Consider the following 21123-nt stretch of genomic DNA (forward strand, 5'->3'; position numbering starts at 1 on the left):
TCTTAGGGTAAAAAAAAAAGGTAAACAGGTAGGTTTACTTTTGCAGGGTACATATTCTAGTCCACACACACACACACACACACACACACACACACACACACACACGTTTCTGTGTGTTGTTTTTTTTTCCCCTCTTTTGGCTGCACCTGCAGCATGTGGAAGTTTCCCAGTCAGTGACTGAACCCATGCCACAGCAGTGATGTGAGCTGCTGCAGTGACAACACAGGATCCTTAACCTGCTGTGCCACAAGGACCTCCCTAGTCTACAATTTTTAAAATTTGCGTTTGAATAAGAAAGTATACAGAAAGGCACTCAAAATGGCTTGCTAGTTATCTTCAGGCCACAGCTGTAATAGACAAAAAAGACCTGGCCTAAGAATAAGAGAGAGGGTAGAAGAAGCAATGTTGGAAAGTCAGAGAGACTTACTTTCTAGTCTGGACACTTCTAGCTTATAGAGTAATCTCTCCCTGCCTCGGTTTCACTTAAGTTTGAACTAGCAAAATGGATGGGAAGAGGGATCCAATTAGTTATGGGGTTCTGAAAGCCCAAATCTATTAGTGACTTAACTCTCCAAACTAAAACTCACTTTATTTTTGGTATCGCACAACCACATTTTACTGTATTTGAAAAGGCACACAATAATTAGAATAACCAACAGCAGATTAGGCTCATCCAACCCTCTGCCCTCCTACTACTTGCAGCATTTATGGGAGTGAAGAAAGCTAATTTGCTATTCTTTAGATTTCTAACATCTTCAGAGAATATACAGCCCAAATAAGGTTTCTAAAACAGTTAATGTTTTTCTCAACTATGAATTCCAGTTCTTAGGCTACCCCTTGTCTATCACACAAATACAGATAAAGACAGGCTAGAAGTGGAAACACTTATTCATGTTGGTTTCCTAGATTAAAAATATTTATAGTCTGTCTTCCTTTCATAATCAGGGGAGAAAATATTCATGTTCTTTGCAAGCAGGTAAAGAGTACTTCAATATACATTCTTTTCACTTATAGTATTACCCTGTCCTTAGCAGTCCCAGTATGACAGCTAGTGCCTTTTAATTGCAGTTATTAAATAACTCAAAATACAAAGTCTATTTATTTGGTAAGCCACTACTCATATTATTCCCACCCAAAAACACTGTATGGTAATTAGTGATTAGTACTAACATTTCAGGTAACCTAACCATTCTTACCTTGCTTCTGCAAATTCCAAACAGACTCCATTTCTGCAAAGAAACAAAAAGGATTACTTTACAAATCAAATTTTGCAGAGCAAAGTTTAACGCTATGCTTTTTACTGTAAACGTAAAAAACCAACTGCTTAGATTATTGCTGGGCTGGAGGTAGGGTTGAAATAGCACCATCCTATGAAACCTTGTCAAAACACTGATATTCTCCTATAATTCTTTTTTTTTTAATTTTTAAATTATAGTTAAAAAAAAATATAGTTGATTTACAATGTTGTGCCAGTTTCTGCTGTATTTCCCAAAATTCTTTAGCATATCATTGAGATGGCCTAGAATGTTGATTACAGAAATTCAATTACTAACTGACATCAAACTGCTAAGAGAACAATTCTCTCTACACAAATAGTAAAGATATATAAGATGATATAGATAAAATGATTTTTTTGGGTAATAGCTCATTGTTATTAAAAAAAAAAACACATTTTTTGGCAACCCATCATCCTTCAACAAGGTGTCCAGTCTTTTGAAAGAAACATTTATCAAATTTAATTAAGCCTGCGGCTTAAAATGTTACTTAACTCCCTGCTGTGGTTAAGTAGTTCTTTCCTCCAAATCAAACCTACTCTCATTTTAACTCATAAGGTCAAAATGCCAATACATATCTATTTATTTTTACTGTACCTGTGGTATGGGGAAGTCCTCAGGGCGAAGGATAAAACCCATGCCACAGCAGAGACATTGGATCCTTAACCCACTGAGCCACCAGGGAACTCCCCCATACCTATTTATTAATAGCATAAAACCCATACTCCAATTCCACTCAAATGTGATCATCTACAATGTGCCTACTTGATTATCTTAGAATAAGAGAAGTATGTACATGACCAAACTATAACGACATAGAAATCAAGAAAAACTACCTGGAAGCTTAAGAAAAAGCTTCACAGAAGGGATATTTGAAGTCTTGAACTTTTCATTTTAGCCCACCTATGCTGTAACATTTCCCCCTCTCTTCCCGCCACAAAAGGGTGCCTCTGCACCCTTTTTTGGGGGGGGGGGAACTACACTCAAGAGTCACAGTAGTAGCCATACTACTTTAAAAGCAAAGTAAACATACACTTTTTTTTTTTTTTGGTCTTTTGTCTTTTTAGGGCCATACCCGAGGGATATGGAGATTCCCAGGCTAGGGGTCTAATCAGAGCTGTAGCCTCTGGCCTATGCGAGAGCCACGGCAACTCGGGATACGAGCCTTGTCTGCAACCTACACCACAGCTCACAGCAAGGCCGGATCCTTAACCCACTGAGCACGGCCAGGGATCAAACCCGCAACCTCATGGTTCCTAAATTCGTTTCTGCTGCACCACGACGGGAACTCCAACATCCACATTTTAGAATACAGACAAAAATAACTACTTGCCAACACCCTATTTCTTTAACAGACTGAAACATTTCCTTAGCTTCAACTACAACTGTAAACTTTATACATTCTACCCTAATACTACAGATTTTAAATTATTTCTGTCAAGAGAATGTTAGTTATTATTCTCAAGTATGGGCTCTGGATTAGTGAATCTGACTGACTCTTAAGGTGGTAAAAAGGATTTGTTACCTAGCTAAAAATCTAGTCAGGAAATCAGAAATATCCCAAGTGCTATACTGAGAAATGAATGAATGCCTCTTCCTTTTATTTAATACTACTTCTATAGCTAGTAGCAATTTGATCTCCCTCATGAGAATTTTAATGTTTCTATGAAATTCAAAGTTAAGATAAAAAGAAAGTGAAATAAATCAAATACTGTTTGCATGCTTATATGCCATGCTTAAACCAACCTAAGAAGACCATCAAGCTGGTGACAGAGGACACATGGGAAATGAGTGAATGACATTTCCTCTTTTAGGTTACAGAATCTGCATTCAGATGTTAAATATGTTTTAACTATCACACGAGAAGCTGAGCAGTATAAAGAAGCCTACAGAAGGCACATTCAACTATACATAATCGTAGCAGAGAAATCAATCTTTTATCTATCTCTTTTTAAGGCTATACATGTGGCATATGGAAGTTCCCAGGCTAGGGGTCAATTGGAGCTGTAGCTGCTGGCCTACGCCATAGCCACAGCAACATGGGATCCAAGCCAAGTCTGTGACTGACCTACACCATAGCTCACAGCAGCACCAGATCCTTAATCCACTGAGTAAGGCCAGGGATTGAACCCAAGTCCTCATGGATGTTAATGGGGTTCATTACCACTGAGCCACAATAGGAACTCCAATCTTTTTATTTTTAATACTGCCCTCTTCCACATACACAAGTCTTTTAATTTTTAACTTCCCAGTTCTTTTGAAAGAGAGACCACAGTATCCATTTATGCAGTTTTTGAGAAGTGGCCACAGGGCCAAACTTGGTAGACAATTTTGTTAAAATCCTGTCATTTCGACCACCACAATCCAAATCTGAAATTTTACTGTATCAAAATTTAAAAATTCAAATACTTAGTAATGGCATTCAACAAATGAAGAAAACTTAATATTCAATTTTCTAAAGCAGTTTACTTCCTACACAGTTCTTTACCACAATGCTTACTGTAGCAAATGTCCAATTACCTTTAAGTTTTAATTCCAGGTGAATTAAAAAGCACTATTTAGGGGCTAGGGATGTAGATAAAAAAACCAAGAAATGCTCTAGGTAGCTTTTCTACGTAGCAGCATTAGTACAAAGTTTGATGGTATTACAAAACAAGGTGTGCTAAATAAAGCAGAGACAGCAAACTGGATTCTACATATTTGCTTTTGCAAATAAAAAAAAAATTTATTGGAACAAAGCCACACTCACTATATATGTATCATCTATGGTTGGTTTTTTTTGTTTGTTTGTTTTTGACCCATTGAATCGAATCCGCAACCTCATGGTTACTAGTCGGATTCATTTCCGCTGTGGCACACAACGGCAATTCCTCTATGGTTGTTTGCTGTGTACAAGGCAGAACCAAACAATCACAAAAGAGATCCTATGACTTACACCATCTAAAATATTAACTCTGATCCTTTATAAGTTTCCCGACCCATGCTTTAGCAGTCACACGTAATTTGTTAAGTCACTAAGAGGAAAAGATATAGACAAAGAACACTATTCAAGGAAGAGAGCTGAAAGTCACCAAAAAGGGGAGATTTAGACAAAAAAAAAAAAAAAAAAAAGCTACTCTGCTGCTGCTGGAATACAGAACAAGGCATTCATGAAAGTTAGTTTATTACTTAATCATATATGTTAGGGGAAGCTACTGAAGAACTCTGAGGTTACTACATTAAATATTAGGAATGAGGAGTTCCTACTGCAGCTCAGCAGGTTACAAACCCAACTAGTATCCATGAGCCTGCAGGTTCGATCCCTGGCCTCGCTCAGTGGGTTAAAGATCTGGCGTTGCCATGAGCTGTGGTGTAGGTCACAGATGCAGCCTGGATCCAGTGTTGCTGTGGCTGCGGCACAGGCTGACAAATGCAGCTCTGATTCCACCCCTAACCTGGTAATTTCCCTATGCCACAAGTGCTGCCTAAAAAGCACTTTAAAAAAAAAAAAAAAAATCAGGAATGATTCTTCAGGGCAGCAGAAGAGAATGGATGAAATGAATGGATGAATTGACAATATAAAAAAAGAGCCCAGGAAATATTACTGCAAAAGTGAAAAATTTATAGAGTTCCCTGGTAGCCTAATAGTTAAGGACCCAGTGTTGTCACTGCTGTGGTTGGGGTTTGATCCCCAGCCATGGGCACAGCTCCTCCCCACCCCACCCCCAAAACGGGTCACTTGTGTTAAAGATGAAAAAGAATGGAGAGATCTTAAGAGAGAGGATCCATAAAACCTTAATGACAGGTTTGTATGTTAATTCATTGAGAGGGAAGGCAAGAAAGAGCAGATGTGGAGGAAAAAATGAATAGTTTTATAAACAGAATTGGAGTGATGTTGAATTGAATATTCATGGCCTGAACTCAGCGTAAAAGCAGTTGAATAAGTCTTAAGCTTACTACACAGCAATAGAATTTGATTAAGATTACCCAGAGGAGTTTGACAATTGTGAAAAGGGGACTGACGGAACATCTACATTTGAGAAAAAGAGAATGATAACCCAGAACATTATATCAAATACTTAAAAGGTAGAAGAGTGGGTAGTTAAGGAAATGCAAACTAGAGAATTTAGAGAGGAGTGTTCAACTAGTGCAATTCTTATTCAAAGTTAGGACATCTGTTACTTTCTAGTTACCTATCCCTTTTTCTCTAGCCCAGTGCCAGGGCCCTGGTTCAGGCAGCGCTATCTCATGCACATTTCTCTAATTGTCTTTTAACTGGCCTCTTTTGCCATTAACCAAACCTCACCTTCTATCTTCTAAACTATAGTTATATTCTCTTCCTTTAAAAATACATATCGGGGGAGTTCCCGTTGTAGTGCAGTGGAAACGAATCCCACTAGGAAACATGAGGTTGCGGGTTTGATCCCTGGCCTTGCTCAGTGGCTTAAGGATCCGGTGTTGCCGTGAGCTGTGCTGTAGGTCGAAGACTTGGCTCAAATCTGGCGTTGCTGTGGCTCTGACGTAGGCCAGCAGCAACAGCTGATTAGAACCCTAGCCTGGGAACCTCCATAGGCCATGGGTGCAGCCCTAAAAGGACAAAAGACCAAGAGATATATATATATATATATATATCTGGAGTTCCCTTCATGGCTCAGTGGTTAATGAGCCTGACTAGGATCCATGAAGATGTGGGTTTTATCCCTGGCCTTGCTCAGTGGGTCTGGGATCTGGCGCTGTTCTGAGCTATGGTGTAGGTTGAAGATGTAGCTCAGATTCCGGGTTGCTGTGGCTGTGATGTAGGCCGGCAGCTGTAGCTCCAACTCAACCATTAGCCTGGGAACCTCCATATGCCGCAGGAGTGGCCCTAAAAAGACAAAAAATGGAGTTCCCGTCGTGGCTCAGTGGTTATCGAATCCAACTAGGAACCATGAGGTTTTGGGTTTGATCCCTGGCCTTGCTCAGTGGGTTAAAGATCTGGCGTTGCCGTGAGCTATGGTGTAGATCGTAGACGCGGCTGAGATCCCGAGTTGCTGTGGCTCTGGCATAGGCTGGCGGTTACAACACCGATTCAACCGCTAGCCTGGGAACTCCCACATGCCTCGGCAGCGGCCCAAGAAATGGTCAAAAAATAAATAAAGACAAAAAAATTAAAATAAAAATATTTATCTGTAAGTGACCACACTGCTCAAAATATTTCCATGGATTCTCACTCACTAAATGGAGACTGTATGTCTCATATAATTTCTAGCATTTGATGCAATGGCTGATACAAATTAGACAACTAAATTAAAGATTTAACCTGCACCTTTTACCGTCCTTGAAACAAACTATTTGAATAACTGGCAATTTACAAACACCATTTCACTTCCACCTAAAATAATCTAACACTCCTTGTACATAAATAAGCCCAACTTCCACCTCTTTTTTGAATTCTGCCTACCCTCGCCCTCTGACCCTACCCACCCACCTTAAGGGGTTTTTTCTTATGTTACAAATCACACCAGTAATAGATTTAGATTTATTTCTATTTATGTTTCCCCATTAGAATGAGTTCTTTTTTGTCTTTTTAGGGCTACACCCATGGCATATGGATGACTACAGGTTGTATCTGATCTACAGCTGCTGGCCTATGCCACAGCACAGCAATGCAATACCCAAGCCACATCTGCGACCTACACCACAGCTCACGGCAATGCTGGATCCTTATTAACCCACTGATCGAGGCCAGGGAACGAATCCTTGTCCTCATGGGTACTAGTCAGGTTCGTTAACCACTGAGCCACGATGGGAACTCCAGAATGAGTTCTTTTATGATAACATCCACCCTCTCTTTTCATCCATTTATCATCACTGCTTCACAGTGCTCGGCACAATAAACAAATAAATATTGATTAAACAGAATATTATTCATAAATCAGGCAGGAAATAATAATATAGAAAAATAGTTTCAGTTAGATACATTTGAAACTGCTATCATTCAACCTCTTTTGACCTAGAAAAACATCAATTTCACATGGTTGAACCAAATGCACGTTTCTTTCTTGCTTTTTTTTTTTAGGGTTGCACCTATGGCATATGGAGGTTCCCAGGTAAGGGATCAAATCAAGAGACACAGCTGCTGGCCTACACCACAGCCATGCCAGATCCAAGCTGCATCTGTGATCACACCGCAGCTCACAGGGGTCAGGAATCAAACACGCATCTTGACAGACACTATGTCAGGTTCTTAACCCACAGAGCCACAATGGGAACTTCCAATGTATCTTTTAATTCTAAAATCCTTAAAAGACTGATGCTAACTAGAAGCTTAACTTTTTTTCTTTTAAAATTGAAAGACACTACTGTCCCAGTTTAATAGAACATAGAAGCCTATAATGGCTCTCCTGCCAAAAGAAAATAAATCAAACATAAGGCAAAACAAGGTAACTCCCACAATTGAAAAGTCAACTGATCAGTAACCATGCCTTCCAATTAAGCCATTTTAGATCAAATTCCGTAAAATTCTGCAGGGGTAGTGACATAAATTTAAATTCTGCTTTTTCTCTAATTCAGATTTACCCATCTTTTGATGATATGGCTATTCTAACTTTCTCAGTCACTGTACCTACTTGCCTATTCTTCTGCAAAGAAGCCTATCAGAAACCTCTCCCCACCCTTTTTCATTTTGAGTATACCCATAAAGATATACAGCCCATTTTCAAGTAAAATTAAGGTAGTTAAGTCACCACCTTTTAAACAGATGATTGATGAACTCTCCAGTGTATCCATTTCAATCCTATATTTCCAGTTTGGAGCTACACCAACTGAACTGTCTTGACCACCTCTAAATACACACAAAGGAAATGTGGACTCATGTGTTTGTTTTTGGTTTGTTTCTCATTTCTACTGCTATACTTACTCTATTTCAGTTTACCTTTGAAGGCAAAATATAAAATCCAATTTGCTTAGAATGAAACTGCCACTACTATGATAGTAACAATTTCTGCTTTTATAGAATGGGTGATTGATTACTTCCCTCTCCCTCAGGACTTAAGCTAATGAAATCTAGCAGTTAAACTTTTAGCTTCTATTAAATTCCTTACAAGTTACTTTCCAGATTAGTAGCAAAGTACATTAATTATTATTGTACTCATAAAGCAGAATTAATGAGAAATAAAGCCCCCAGTAGGGATGTTAAAATGAAAAGTCACTGGGAAAAAAGGTTCTTACACCATATTAAGAATTACTTTAACATACATTCCTCTATGTCCTGTATTAAACAGGGGTGGGGGAACGGGGCAGGGGGAGGACTCTTCCCAAAATCAGGCTATCCAATTAGAACTGAAACCAAAGTCAAATCTATAGGAACCTATTAATAGTATTATTAGAAAGACAGCAGTGATGGCACAACAGTGAAAATAGTTAAGCATTGTATTAACAAGAGAAAATTTAATATTAGGATCCTTCTGTGAACAATTGTCTAAACTATATGCATAGTCCTCCTCAGTTTTTATGGATCAATTAACCACAACTGGCCTCCAACATTCCATTTCCATATCCTTTAGAGGAGGAAATGTTTATCAGTTCCCTCTTGCCCTTACCCAATCTAAACCCCCCCCCCCTTTTTAGGGCCGTACCCATGGCATATGAAAGTTCCCAGGATAGGAGCCAAATCAGAGTTGCAGCTGCTGGCCTAAACCATAGCCACAATGACGGATTCTTAACCCACTGAGTGGGGCCAGAGATCAAAACTGTATTCTCATGGATACTAGTCGGGTTTGTTACCACTGAGCCATGATGGGAACTCCCCTACCTAACAACTTTTTAAAAATAAATGTTATTCGTGGATAAATAATACATTACATAACTACAATGGGGAAAATCTTTGTTGTTCTCTGCCTGGACAATTCTAAGAGTCTGATCTTTTAGGTCATCAGAAAAATGGCTTCCAATCTATCTTACAAATTGGTGCCACATTTATCTACTTGGACACAGACTTACAAGTCAATTGCTGGGAGTTCCCGTCGTGGCACAGTGGTTAACGAATCCGACTAGGAACCATGAGGTTGCGGGTTCGGTCCCTGCCCTTGCTCAGTGGGTTAACGATCCGGCGTTGCCGTGAGCTGTGCTGTAGGTTGCAGACGCGGCTCGGATCCCGCGTTGCTGTGGCTCTGGTGTAGGCCGGTGGCTACAGCTCTGATTCGACCCCTAGCCTGGGAACCTCCATATGCCGTGGAAGCGGCCCAAGAAATAGCAACAACAACAACAAAAAGACAAAAGACAAAAAAAAAAAAAAAAAAAAAAAGTCAATTGCTTAACATCAACTCAGGTTTTTTTGGGTGGGGCCGTGCTGTCAGCCTATAAAAATTCCCAGGCCAAGGATCTAACCCAAGCCACAGCAGTAACGCCAGATCCTTAACCCACCAAGCCACGAGGGAACTCCACCAACTCAAGTTTTTTAGCACTTGAGTACAATCTGTTAAGACTAAACAAAGGTTGATATACTAATTTTATAAAATTAGGAAACCCAGGCTTAAAAATAACAATTAATTTGCTCAAGTATACAGGAATTGGAATAGCAGCATTAAAACCTGACTTTTGTCAGTTTGAGATACTTCCATTCCCCAGCCTATCTCCCTGATATTCAGTAGCTTCCCCTGCCTCCAGATGGAAATTAATAAAAACCTCCATGATCTAGCAGCAATTTATCTTCCTTCTCATTTATATCCCCTTACTACATCCAAAGTGGATCCCTTCCAATATTTACATTTTCTAACTTTTCTGTTCTTTTTCTATTAAGTAAAAAAATCTCCCCCATCAAAATCCAGTGTAAATGCTGTTGCCTCCTGGAAAACATCCCCTGCATTTACTCTTCCTCCCTTTTCTCCATTAGAAATTCTCTACCTCCCCACTAAAATCTTATTGGTATCCTTCTTTCAACATTTAAAATCCTTGCCTTAAAACTTGTGTATTGTTTTCTCCTCTACTTGATTAAGTTCTTCAAAGGCAAAGACTTACTCTGTGAAAATCTTCTATTACTAGGCAAAGTATTTTGGCTATGGTAGGTACAGCATAAAGAAAAACATACACACACATTACTGCACATCTCCTTAGTAGTAGAAAACTGAGACAGAGAAGAGAATTAAAGAAGGATTGGGAGTTCCTATTGTGGCTCAGCGGAAACAAATCTGACTAGTATCCCTGAGGATGCAGGTTCAATCCCTGGCCTTGCTCAGCAGGGTTAAGGATCAGCATTGCTGTGAGCTGTGGTGTAGGTTGCGGACTTGGCTTAGATCCCACATTGCTATGGCTATGGGGTAGGCTGGCAGCTGCAGCTCTGATTCAACCCTAACCTGGGAACTTGCATAAGCTATGGGTACAGCCCTAAAAAGTAAAAGCCCCCCCCCCACTCAAAAAAAACCTCCCAAAATAAAAAAAAAGGAGTGCCAGTCGTGGCTCAGCGAAAACAAATCTGACTAGGAACCATGAGGTTTCAGGCCTCACTCAGTGGGTTAAGGATCTGGCGTTGCCGTAGGCTGTGGTGTGGACAGAAGATTCAGCTCAGATCTGGCGTTGCTGGGGCATAAGTCAGCAGCTGTAAATCCAATTAGACCCCTAGCCTGGGAACCTCCATATTGCTGAGGGTGAAACCCTGAAAAGCTCACACACACAGAAAAAGCAGTAAGCTGAGGAAAACTCTTAAGAGTTCCAATCCTAGCTGGCAAAGATGATCACCTAGTGAGTTAATCTTTTAAAAAATTCAGGCGTTCCCGTGTGGCGCAGTGGTTAACGAATCCGACTAGGAACCATGAGGTTGCGGGTTCAGTCCCTGCCCTTGCTCAGTGGGTGAACGATCCGGCGTTGCTGTGAGCTGTGCTGTAGGTTGCAGACGCGGCTCGGAACCCGAGTTGCTGTGGCTCTGGCATAGGCCGGTGGCTCCAGCTCCGATTCAACCCCTAGCCTGGGAACCTCCATATGCCGCAGGAGCGGCCCAAGAAATAGCAACAATAACAACAACAACAACAACAACAAAAAAGACAAAAGACAAAAAAAAAAAAATTCAGAGCCTTGGAGAGTTCCCGTCGTGGCTCAGTGGTTAACGAATCTGACTAGGAACCATGAGGTTGTGGGTTCTCGATCCCTGGCCTTGCGCAGTGGGTTAAGGATCTGGCATTGCCATGAGCTATGGTGTAGGTCACAGACTCGGCTTGGATCCGAGTTGCTGTGGCTGTGGCTGGCATAGGCCAGCAGCTACAGCTCATTAGACCCCTAGCCTGGGAACCTCCACAAGTCACAGGAGTGGCCCTAGAAAAGTCAAAAAACAAACAAACAAACAAAAAATTCAGAGCCCAACCCCAATCTGGTGGATCAAAGCACTTATGCCAATAACCTGACACTTATGGAGCCAACAGAGAAGCAAATTGTAAAAAATTCAGGAATTCTCTGGTGGCTCAGTGGGTTAAGGATTGGGAGTTGTCAGTGCTGTGGCATGGGTCGCTGCTGTGGCGTGGGTTGATTCCTGGCCCAGGAACTTCCCACATGCCACAGGCAAGTAAAACATAGACTTAAAAATGAACTAACATTTAAAAAACAAAATAAACAGGCAAACAAAACAAAAAAAACCTTAAAAAAATTTTTTTCATGCAATAGTCTGGAGTTACCTCAGGAATATTTTCTATACTACACAGCTTTCATTTTGACTCATCCCAACCATCAACAATTAAATCTTACACTAGTTCTCTCCCCTGTGTAGCTATGTGCTGGGTAAAACTCACCATATCAAATGATTTAATGAATACTTCAAAATGTCAGCATTTTGAATGCCCTATATTCTTTAGTGCAATATTAGCCAGGCAAGATAAATTAACTGGCTTAAATTAATACTTTAACCAAACACACAACTCACACCAATTTTACTTCAAAAGATGTGGCTTCAAATGACTTTGGACCACTTCAAAATCAAAAACATCACCTTAGAAAATTATGATCTAGTGTTCTAAGACTAAGACAACAAATCGAAGTTCTACTAACTATGCATTGTGAATAATTACTCTGAAAGTGACAAGGGTTACGTCCTGGGTATGTACATTAAAAGCCATCACTGTAACGTAACCCAAAGTATCAGCCAGTAAAATGTTATGATACCTAGAATCTGCTTTTTAAAACTCCAAAGTGTATGAAAGTGGATAAATCAAAAAAATGACAATTTTGTTGTTGTGGGGTTTTTTTGGTCACACTCTCTGCTTGCAGAAGTTTCCCATGACTGGGATCACACCGGAGCCAGAGCTGTAATCAGTGCCACAGCAGTGACAATACCACCTTAAACCACTGAGCCAAAAGGGAACTCTCATGAAGATATGTTTTTTTAAAATGTTCAAGCCAGATGATGGGTCCATTATGTTATTTGGCTCCATTTTTATATATACATATATTTATACTCCTACATACTTAAGTTTTCCATAATTAATTTTGAAAGATTACTTTAAAAGTTTTTACCTCAGTGTCAAGAGGTAAATAGGAAAAGAGGACCTCTTACCTTAAATACTGATACAGTTATGTAATGGTACAATATTCCCCCAGAAAACACAAAATTAGAGCTCCTGTTGTGGCTCAGTGGTTAACGAATCCGACTAAAAACCATGAGGTTGCAGGTTGATCCCTGGCCTGCTCAGTGGGTTAAGGATCCCGAGTTGCTGTGGATCTGGTGTAGGCCGGCAGCTACAGCTCCTATTAGACCCCTAGCCTGGGAACCTTCATATGCCTCAGGAATAGCCCTATAAAAGGCAAAAAGACAAAAAAAAAAAAAAAAAAAAAAGAAAGAAAAAGAAAAAAGAAAACACAAAAATTAGGTCTTACTTCTTTTTTTGTGTGTGCTTTTTAGGGCCACACTTGTGGCATAGAGAAGTCCCAGGCCACGGGTTGAATTGGAACTGTAGCTGCCAGCCTGTGCCACAGCAACACTAGATGTGAGCCGTGCCTGCAACCTACACCACAGATCACGGCAACACAAGATCCTTAACCCACTGAGCAAGGCAAGGGATCAAACCCACATACATCCTCATGGATACCAGTCAGATTCGTTACTGGTGAGCCACAACTGCACTTACTTCTTAATAAAAGTTAGTGGCATATTTATATCAAAAGTTGTAAAAGAAAATCCCCAAAACAAGAATTCCCATCAGTTTTTTTTTAATGCCTCACTGTATCTTCATTTCTTATCAAGTAAACTGAATTCAAATTTTTTTAAATCTGCTGTAATGTTTAAGGCTGCAAGTAATTAATGTTTCATCTAAAAAATGTACCATTACTATTAAACTGACATAATGCATAAATAAAGTTGCTAAACAGCTCATTTTCGAAGTCAGCAAGTATGCACAGAACTTTCCATTCTAAGCCTAACTTCATTCAACTTACTAAGAAATTACTTTAAACATTTAAAGACCACACTAAGCCACCAACAAAAAAATACGAGGTGTTCTTTTAAAGGATATTCCAATAATTCCTATTGGTTATTACCTTTTAGCACCTAAGAAAACTTAAAAAAAAAAAGAGGCAAGCCTTCGTTGAAGAAAAAGATCTTTCTATCCTCAAAAGACTATGACTCAAAGCAAATTTAAATAAAGGAAAAATTAGTGACCTAATGGACCAATCTACATTCAGCAGGAATTCAAAGAACTGCCACTCTGGGACCTAACTGAACTATTATTTGTTTTTGTTCTAGGGAGGAAAAAACAAACAATACCAATTTCATCCCAGTAATGTTCAACTACACAACTCAACGTGATAAGACTTTACTAAAGCAAATCTTTCAGTAACATCAGCAAAACTAAACACAACTGCATCTAGGTAGGGGCATTTGGTTTAACTAAATACCACTGATTTATTTTATATTTAGTTAGCTTACCAACAGGGCAAATGCATACAGAATACTTGAAGATAAATAGGAATGTCCCATTTAAAAAGACCTGCATTTCTCCATAATAATCACACATTAAACCACCAACCAAGAACCTAGTAACAACTTGCCCCAGGATTTTTCCAGGTTGTGGGACAACCAGATATCCTCAGGCTCAGGCAACCATCACCAGTATAACATACTTTAATAAAGTATAATGATCTCTGGAGGGAAGATGGCACAGAAAGTAACATCAAAAACACTATAAACTTCCCCTGACAGAACTTAACTTTTAATTAAGCAATGTCTTAAGAAACTTAAGTATTTTTTTACTCTAACTCTCCTAAAAGTATCTGGCTCCTGGTTAACTCACATTTACTTCCAAAGAGCAGTGCTGGAGAAAAGTAAAAACAAACCCGAGCCACAGCAGTGACCATGCTAGATCCTTAACCTGCTGCACCACCAGGGAACTCCTTTACTCCCATTTTTTAAAGCAAAAAAATTTAAAGGGTTATCTATTTTACTAAACATCTTAGTCTGCAGATAAACAAAGGTATGGAGACCAGGTAATTTGCTTAAATCACAGGAATTGCTTTGTTATTCATCTATGAGACAGTGATTCTTCCAGGGAAAACATAATTACCTCATCTCTACTATCTGATAACATGCTGCCTCTTCCCTGCAGTTGCGTATCACTGCCTGAGCTGTTGCTAAAAAAGCGATATATACGTGCACTATATGTTAGGTGTGCATGCATGCACACATATGGAGCTGTTAGGGGAGGTTGGGGAGACTGAGAAGGAAAACTGATAACCACTGTTCTTGAAAGTGAAGAGGTGCTTGTAAAATCATGTCAACATTCATGACACAAAAAAACATTGTTTTAAAGGATTTAAACTAGTTATGCCATACAGCAAGTTTTTAAGACTTGAATAAATCGTATCCTAAGAAAGCTATTAACATGGAATTTTAAAGACATCAAATTCCTTTTTTTTTTTTTTTTTGCTTTTTAGGACCACACTCACAGCGTATGAAGGTTCCCAGGCTAGGGGTCTAATCAGAGCTATGGCTGCAGGCCTACACCACAGCAATGCCAGATCTGAGCCACGTCTGCAACCTACACCACAGCTCATGGCAATGCCTAATCCTTAACCCACTGAGCAAGGCCAGGGATCGAACCTGCAACCTCATGGTTCCTAGTCAGATTATTTCCACTGTGCCAGGATAGGAACTCCTATCCAATTCCTTTTTAATGCTGGCTTTGAGGCTATGAAAAAAAGTGCAGACTCCAAAAGCCTGGTCCCTACAATGCTAATTGTACTTGCCATTGTAGTTTGATTAAATAAGAGAAAAAAAATCGACCCGCCATCTCTTTGGACTCCTCTAAAATACTGCTCTTGCTCGTTTTAAGGAAATGAGAACTATCAAAGTGAGCTCTCTAATAAAGAAGTATATAGTATAAAAAGCAAAGGAGAGGGAACATCTGTTTCAAGAAAAAATTTATACTTTTACCATAGTATTTACAAAGACCCGGAGCTTAGAGTTTGGTATCAGCTGCTAATCCACATTGTTATTCTCAACTAAACTATGGAATTCTTAAGCTCATCATAACTTCAAAAATTCACCCTTAATAGAACAGCCAATAAATGTATGTTAAAATAATCAGTAAGAATCTTCGTATAGAAACAGATGAGTTACCTTTAGTGTGATATACAATAGCAGCCCTCAGGTCAAAAGAACCCCAGCTATCATTCCTTTCTAGGCCTCTCTGGTATCTCTGTTCTTTGGCGGAGCCTAACAAAGTGTTCGTAGGAGACGCCAGAGGATTTTGATTTTCTATCTCATAGTCCTTTGAGAGAAACACTAAAGCACCTTGACTACTGGTGTCTGCTTTTTGCAGGTCACCTATATGACTGGGTTCCAAGGATAAGGCTCCACTCTCACTAGTAGTCCCAGATTTTAGAATGCTACCCAGAACTTGAGGACTAGTCCGTTTTTCCAGCTCATAAGCCTTGGGAAACACAGGATGCTCAGTTCCTGAGGGGATTATTTCAGCACCCTGTGAAACCAAAGTGGCAGGATATTCCCCTTGAAATGTCACCTCCATCACTTTATGATCTGATGATTTCCCAATAACAGTCTCAGGGCCAGCACTGGGCTCATTGATAAATGATAAACCCCATTGATTCTGGAAGATATCCCCCAGGTTTTGCTGATCTGTCTGAGAGGGTAGATCCACTTGTGCTGTGCTCAACAGCACAGTTTGCATATTTGAAGGGTAGATAAAAAGGCTGGACTTAATTTGTTCAACAGCTGCTGAAGTCAGACTCATGTCTTGGAGAACTGAATCAGCCCCAGAGGAGATGGGTGCTAGAGTATTAGCAGCAGTAGTTAGCAGTGGCTGACCCCCTGGAGAATATACACTTGCATCAGTCCCTGCTAAAACTGGCCCATTAGAAAAGTTGGCCGAAGTAACAGATTTCAGCGCTGACATAGGGACCTGGGATAATCGACTTGAAGGTTGGGTCTGAGTTTCCCCAGCTGATGACGAAGAAGATGAAGATGAAGATGAAGATGGTGACACGGAAGAGTTCTGTACAGTTTTGTTGAGGTTTTCCTTAACTTTGCTTGCATAACTTATTTTAGGAACTATTTTAGCACTGCTATTGTCCACTGGAAAAACTGGGGGTGGTTTAAATAGGGTCCACGAGTCCTCTTTGGAGGCAACAGCAGAAGTATGCTTTCCTTTGGGCCGATCATCAAACTTTTTGCTGCTCACACCAGGTTTAGTATCAGAGCTTTTCCTCAGCATATCACCCATAGCAGGTTTTCCTCGACTTGTTCCTCCAGGCCCAGTTTCATACTTCCAAATGGGCTTTGAACCATCTACTCGATTTCCCTTTTGTTCACTGTAGTCAGGCTTGAAAGTTTCAAGTCCCTGTTTTAAGGTTGGGACATTGGTCTCTTGTTGCATTATTTTGTCCTGCACTAAATTAAGGTTTTCACAACCCTTGGCACTATTGCGCCTAGCTTTCCTTTTTTTAGGAGTGGTATATCCGCTCTCAGATCCACTACCATCATTATCTGCTCCTTTGCCCATATAACCATTAGTAATATAGCCAGAATTATTTGTTACAACACCATTTGGAATTGCTACAGCATCAGTCTTGTCTACAGATTGGTTCTCTCCAGATTTATTTTCATAAGACTTTCCATTCTTTTTGTCCATACTGTTTTTCTGAATGAAATTCCTGGTTTTAATTCCTGCTTTCCCAAAGGTGCTGGACCTTACAGTCTGCTTCAGGTTAGTGTCTACAACTTGTTGGTTGCCATTGAGTACCCTGGAAATAGGGTTGGTAGCTTCATCAGAACCCAGGCTCTTTAAAGAAATTTCTCTTTCTCCAGCATTACCATTTAGTTCACCATAGCCTAGAGAGGGGGGGAAAAAAAGGTTTTTAAAGAATTATAATATGTAAATTACAATAGTACCTAACATTTAGTATGTGCTAGACACTATGCTTTGAGCTTCAGCTTTATATGTCATTATTTCATAATTCTATGAGAAGACACTTGTCAGCTCCATTTCACAGATGAGGACGTTTACTAATAAGCAAGAGACAAAACACAGGTGGGAATCAAACCCGAGTCCCAGATCAGAAAGAACATGACCGCTTAAGCATAATACCTCTCGCCGAACAGGATCAACCTTCTCATTCTTATAAGGCTGCTATAAAATTTCCTTTACAGGAGTTCCCGTCGTGGCGCAGTGGTTAACGAATCCGACTAGGAACCATGAGGTTGCGGGTTCGGTCCCTGCCCTTGCTCAGTGGGTTAACGATCCGGCGTTGCCGTGAGCTGTGGTGTAGGTTGCAGACGCAGCTCGGATCCGCGTTGCTGTGGCCCTGGCGTAGGCCGGTGGCTACAGCTCCGATTCGACCCCTAGCCTGGGAACCTCCATATGCCGCGGGAGCGGCCCAAGAAATAGCAACAACGACAAAAAGACAAAAAATAAATAAATAAATAAAAAATTAAAAAAAAAAATTTTCCTTTACAATTAAGAGCAAAGTCAGATCATATTGATAAAATCTAAGTACTAGAAGTTTCCATTTCTACCGAACCATAAATGGCTGATGGTTACCATAGGCAGTTCCTATTGCATTCTGTCAAACAAAAATCTAACACTTATGAATTTTTTCAAAAGTGGTCTTAAATTCCTCAACACTTCCCAGACGTTAGATTATACTGTTACTGTATGAAACCAAAACACCTAGGGCACTAACTCTTACAAGATATATTTTCATTTTACATTTGGGTGAACACTCTCACAGAAATTAAGTAACTTGCCCAAGACACAAAGTAGACCTAGAAAGCTGAACTCCAGTCTATCTGGAACATGGTTTCCTATCACCATGTGGTATTTCCTATCACAGTGCTTAACCAAGTAATATAGTAAGGAAATACTAACAAAACTACAATGAAAGTTATCTAATTTTAAAAAGTGTTACGGTATTCAAGTTTAAGAACTTCTATCATCATAAACTGTGATTATTACTATATGTGATTCAACTAGGTAATCTGCCTTTGTCACTTTCATTCATTCTCTTGGGCCTTTAGCTTGTGAAGGCTAAAAGGCACATGAACTTCTAATGTATTCTTGTTTTGAAATTTTGTTGTTTTAATTTCCAATACGGTAAAAATATCAATACACATAAAGCTGTATACTTCAAGAGTACAAGGACACTAAGATTTTTTTAAGATTGAGAACAATTGTTTTTAAAGGAACTTGATGTGAAATAGAACACTCTGAGAACATTCACAAGTGTTTATTCACCATAGTTTTAAGCCATTCTGCATCAGAGAAATGAGCAAATTATATTAACTTTGAGGCAATAACACAACAAAACATACTTAAGGTATAATCATTCCTGAAACAGAGTGGCACAGAACTTGTTCCATGAAGGAATATATTTCATAAAAGTTAACTTCAGTAGAGTTACATTTTATTTTTTTGACTGGCTAAAAAAGCTATGATAGCCAATCATATCAAACATTTTTTTTTGTCTTTTTAGGGCCAAACCCACAGCATATGGGAGTTCCCAGGCTAGGGGTGGAATTGGAGCTGTAGCTGCCAGCCTAAGCCACAGCCATACCAGATCTGAGTTAGTTCGAGGTATTGCCAGATTCTTTTTTTTTTTTTTTTTTTTTTGTCTTTTTGCTATTTCTTGGGCCGCTCCCTCGGCATATGGAGGTTCCCAGGCTAGGGGTTGAATCGGAGCTGGAGTCACCGGCCTACGCCAGAGCCACAGCAACGCGGGGTCCGAGCCGCGTCTGCAACCTACAGCACAGCTCACAGCAACGCCGGATCGTTCACCCACCGAGCAAGGGCAGGGACCGAACCCGCAACCTCATGGTTACTAGTCGGATTCGTTAACCATGCGCCACGATGGGAACTCCTATTGCCAGATTCTTAACCCAATAAGCAAGGCCAGGGATGGAACCCGCCTCTTCATGGATACCAGTTGTGTTCATTACCCCCGAACCATGATGGGCACTCTTTTTTTTTTTTTTTGTTATATCAAACTTTCGGTGAAATAATTTTAACTATGAAACAGAGATCACTGGGATATTTTCTAAAAGGTTCTTTCTTCTTTTTAGATAAGCAGAAATTTCAGAGATACACAACTTTTTTTAAAAATTTTTTTTAGAACTGCACCCATGGCATATGGAAGTTCCCAGGCTAGGAGTCAAATCGGAGTTGCCAGCTTACACCACAGTTCACAGCAAGGCCGGATCCTTAACCCACTGAGCAAGGCCAGGGATCGAACCTGTGTCCTCATGGATACTAGTCAGGTTCTTTTCCGCTGAGCCAGGGACAGGAACTCGAAGATACTCAACATTTTTAACAGATATATATTACTCATGTACAGCTTTAAGCCAAAAAGAACAACTATATATACCTCTTAACATGCTGACAGGCTAAACAAACGTTTGGACCTGTAGGCCAATTTAGTCATAACTTTTCAGGCTTCAACGATAAGCAGTCTTAAACACCAAAATAAAGAACTAATCCAAGGTCCAAACCAAACTGGACCAAAGCCAGGCCTTTTAAATTAACTAGAATAATTTTTCCTATTTGGTGGGAAACCAGAAATTTATAAAACCACCCAGAAGCCACTATATTTTCACCACAAAGTTTTAATTACAAAAAGCATTTCTAATTTAACTATATAAAAATTTTCCATGGCAACCTTGTTGGTAGGCAGAAAGTCTGCCAGAGTCACTTTCTTTTTAAAACTCGGGTATTTTTTAAAATGTAATCACTATAGGATTATTGAGAGAAATTAAAGGGCTCCCTGTGCTTTTATTATTTAGGGTTGCCATGCTAAATCATCTAACCCTACTTGGAATAGACTCAGCAAACCCTGAGTCCTAATAAACCCAGCTTTTGGATTAGAATCTGAAATTACCAAATCCATTTGGCCCTCTCTTGCGCCCTCTTCTGGATAAAGAAAAACTTCCTCTTTATGGGTATGGGTCATAAAAGCCCGCCTCAACACATTACAAACACATTTCAAAAATCCTCAAAATCCTAAGTCTCCTTAGCACTATGCATGTTGAAGCAACAGTAATGTGACCAGGCCATACAAGAAAAGCTGCTTAACCCAAATTGTTTACGTCCTCTCAGAACTGCTAAACCCAATTTTCCCTATTTATCCCCTTTCAAGATATAACTAATTTGATGGATGCCACTTTGAATGGTTCAGGGTTGTTTCTTTAGGTAGAGGAGTCCTGCATGAGTATATTGATACCTGGGACAAAGCTGAATTTTCCAATCTGAACTCTAACACTGCCTTACAGTTCAAGTAACCATAAGATTTTTCTCATCTTTAAGTTGAAAAAGACCCAACATTAAAAGCATCTAATGTTGTGTAATTTCTGTAAGTTTAAAAACTGTTCCAAATATTTAGAATTAAACACTCAACAAATATGCTGATT

At 39.7% G+C, this 21123-nt stretch overlaps 1 protein-coding gene across 1 annotated transcript in view; it reads right to left on the bottom strand.

The window, feature by feature from the left end:
- NUFIP2 (NUFIP2, FMR1 interacting protein 2) overlaps positions 1-21123 on the bottom strand; it is a 32901-nt gene that overhangs the window by 9533 nt on the left and 2245 nt on the right. Inside the window, exons 2-3 of the mRNA XM_021067508.1 lie at positions 15826-17556; positions 1197-1229 (exon numbers count right to left, since the gene is read on the bottom strand). Of these exons, the coding sequence (XP_020923167.1) occupies positions 1197-1229; positions 15826-17556 (1764 nt within the window). The remainder of the gene's footprint in view (positions 1-1196; positions 1230-15825; positions 17557-21123) is intronic.

This window comes from Sus scrofa, chromosome 12 (genome assembly GCF_000003025.6).
Source record: "Sus scrofa isolate TJ Tabasco breed Duroc chromosome 12, Sscrofa11.1, whole genome shotgun sequence".
Lineage (NCBI taxonomy): Eukaryota > Metazoa > Chordata > Mammalia > Artiodactyla > Suidae > Sus > Sus scrofa.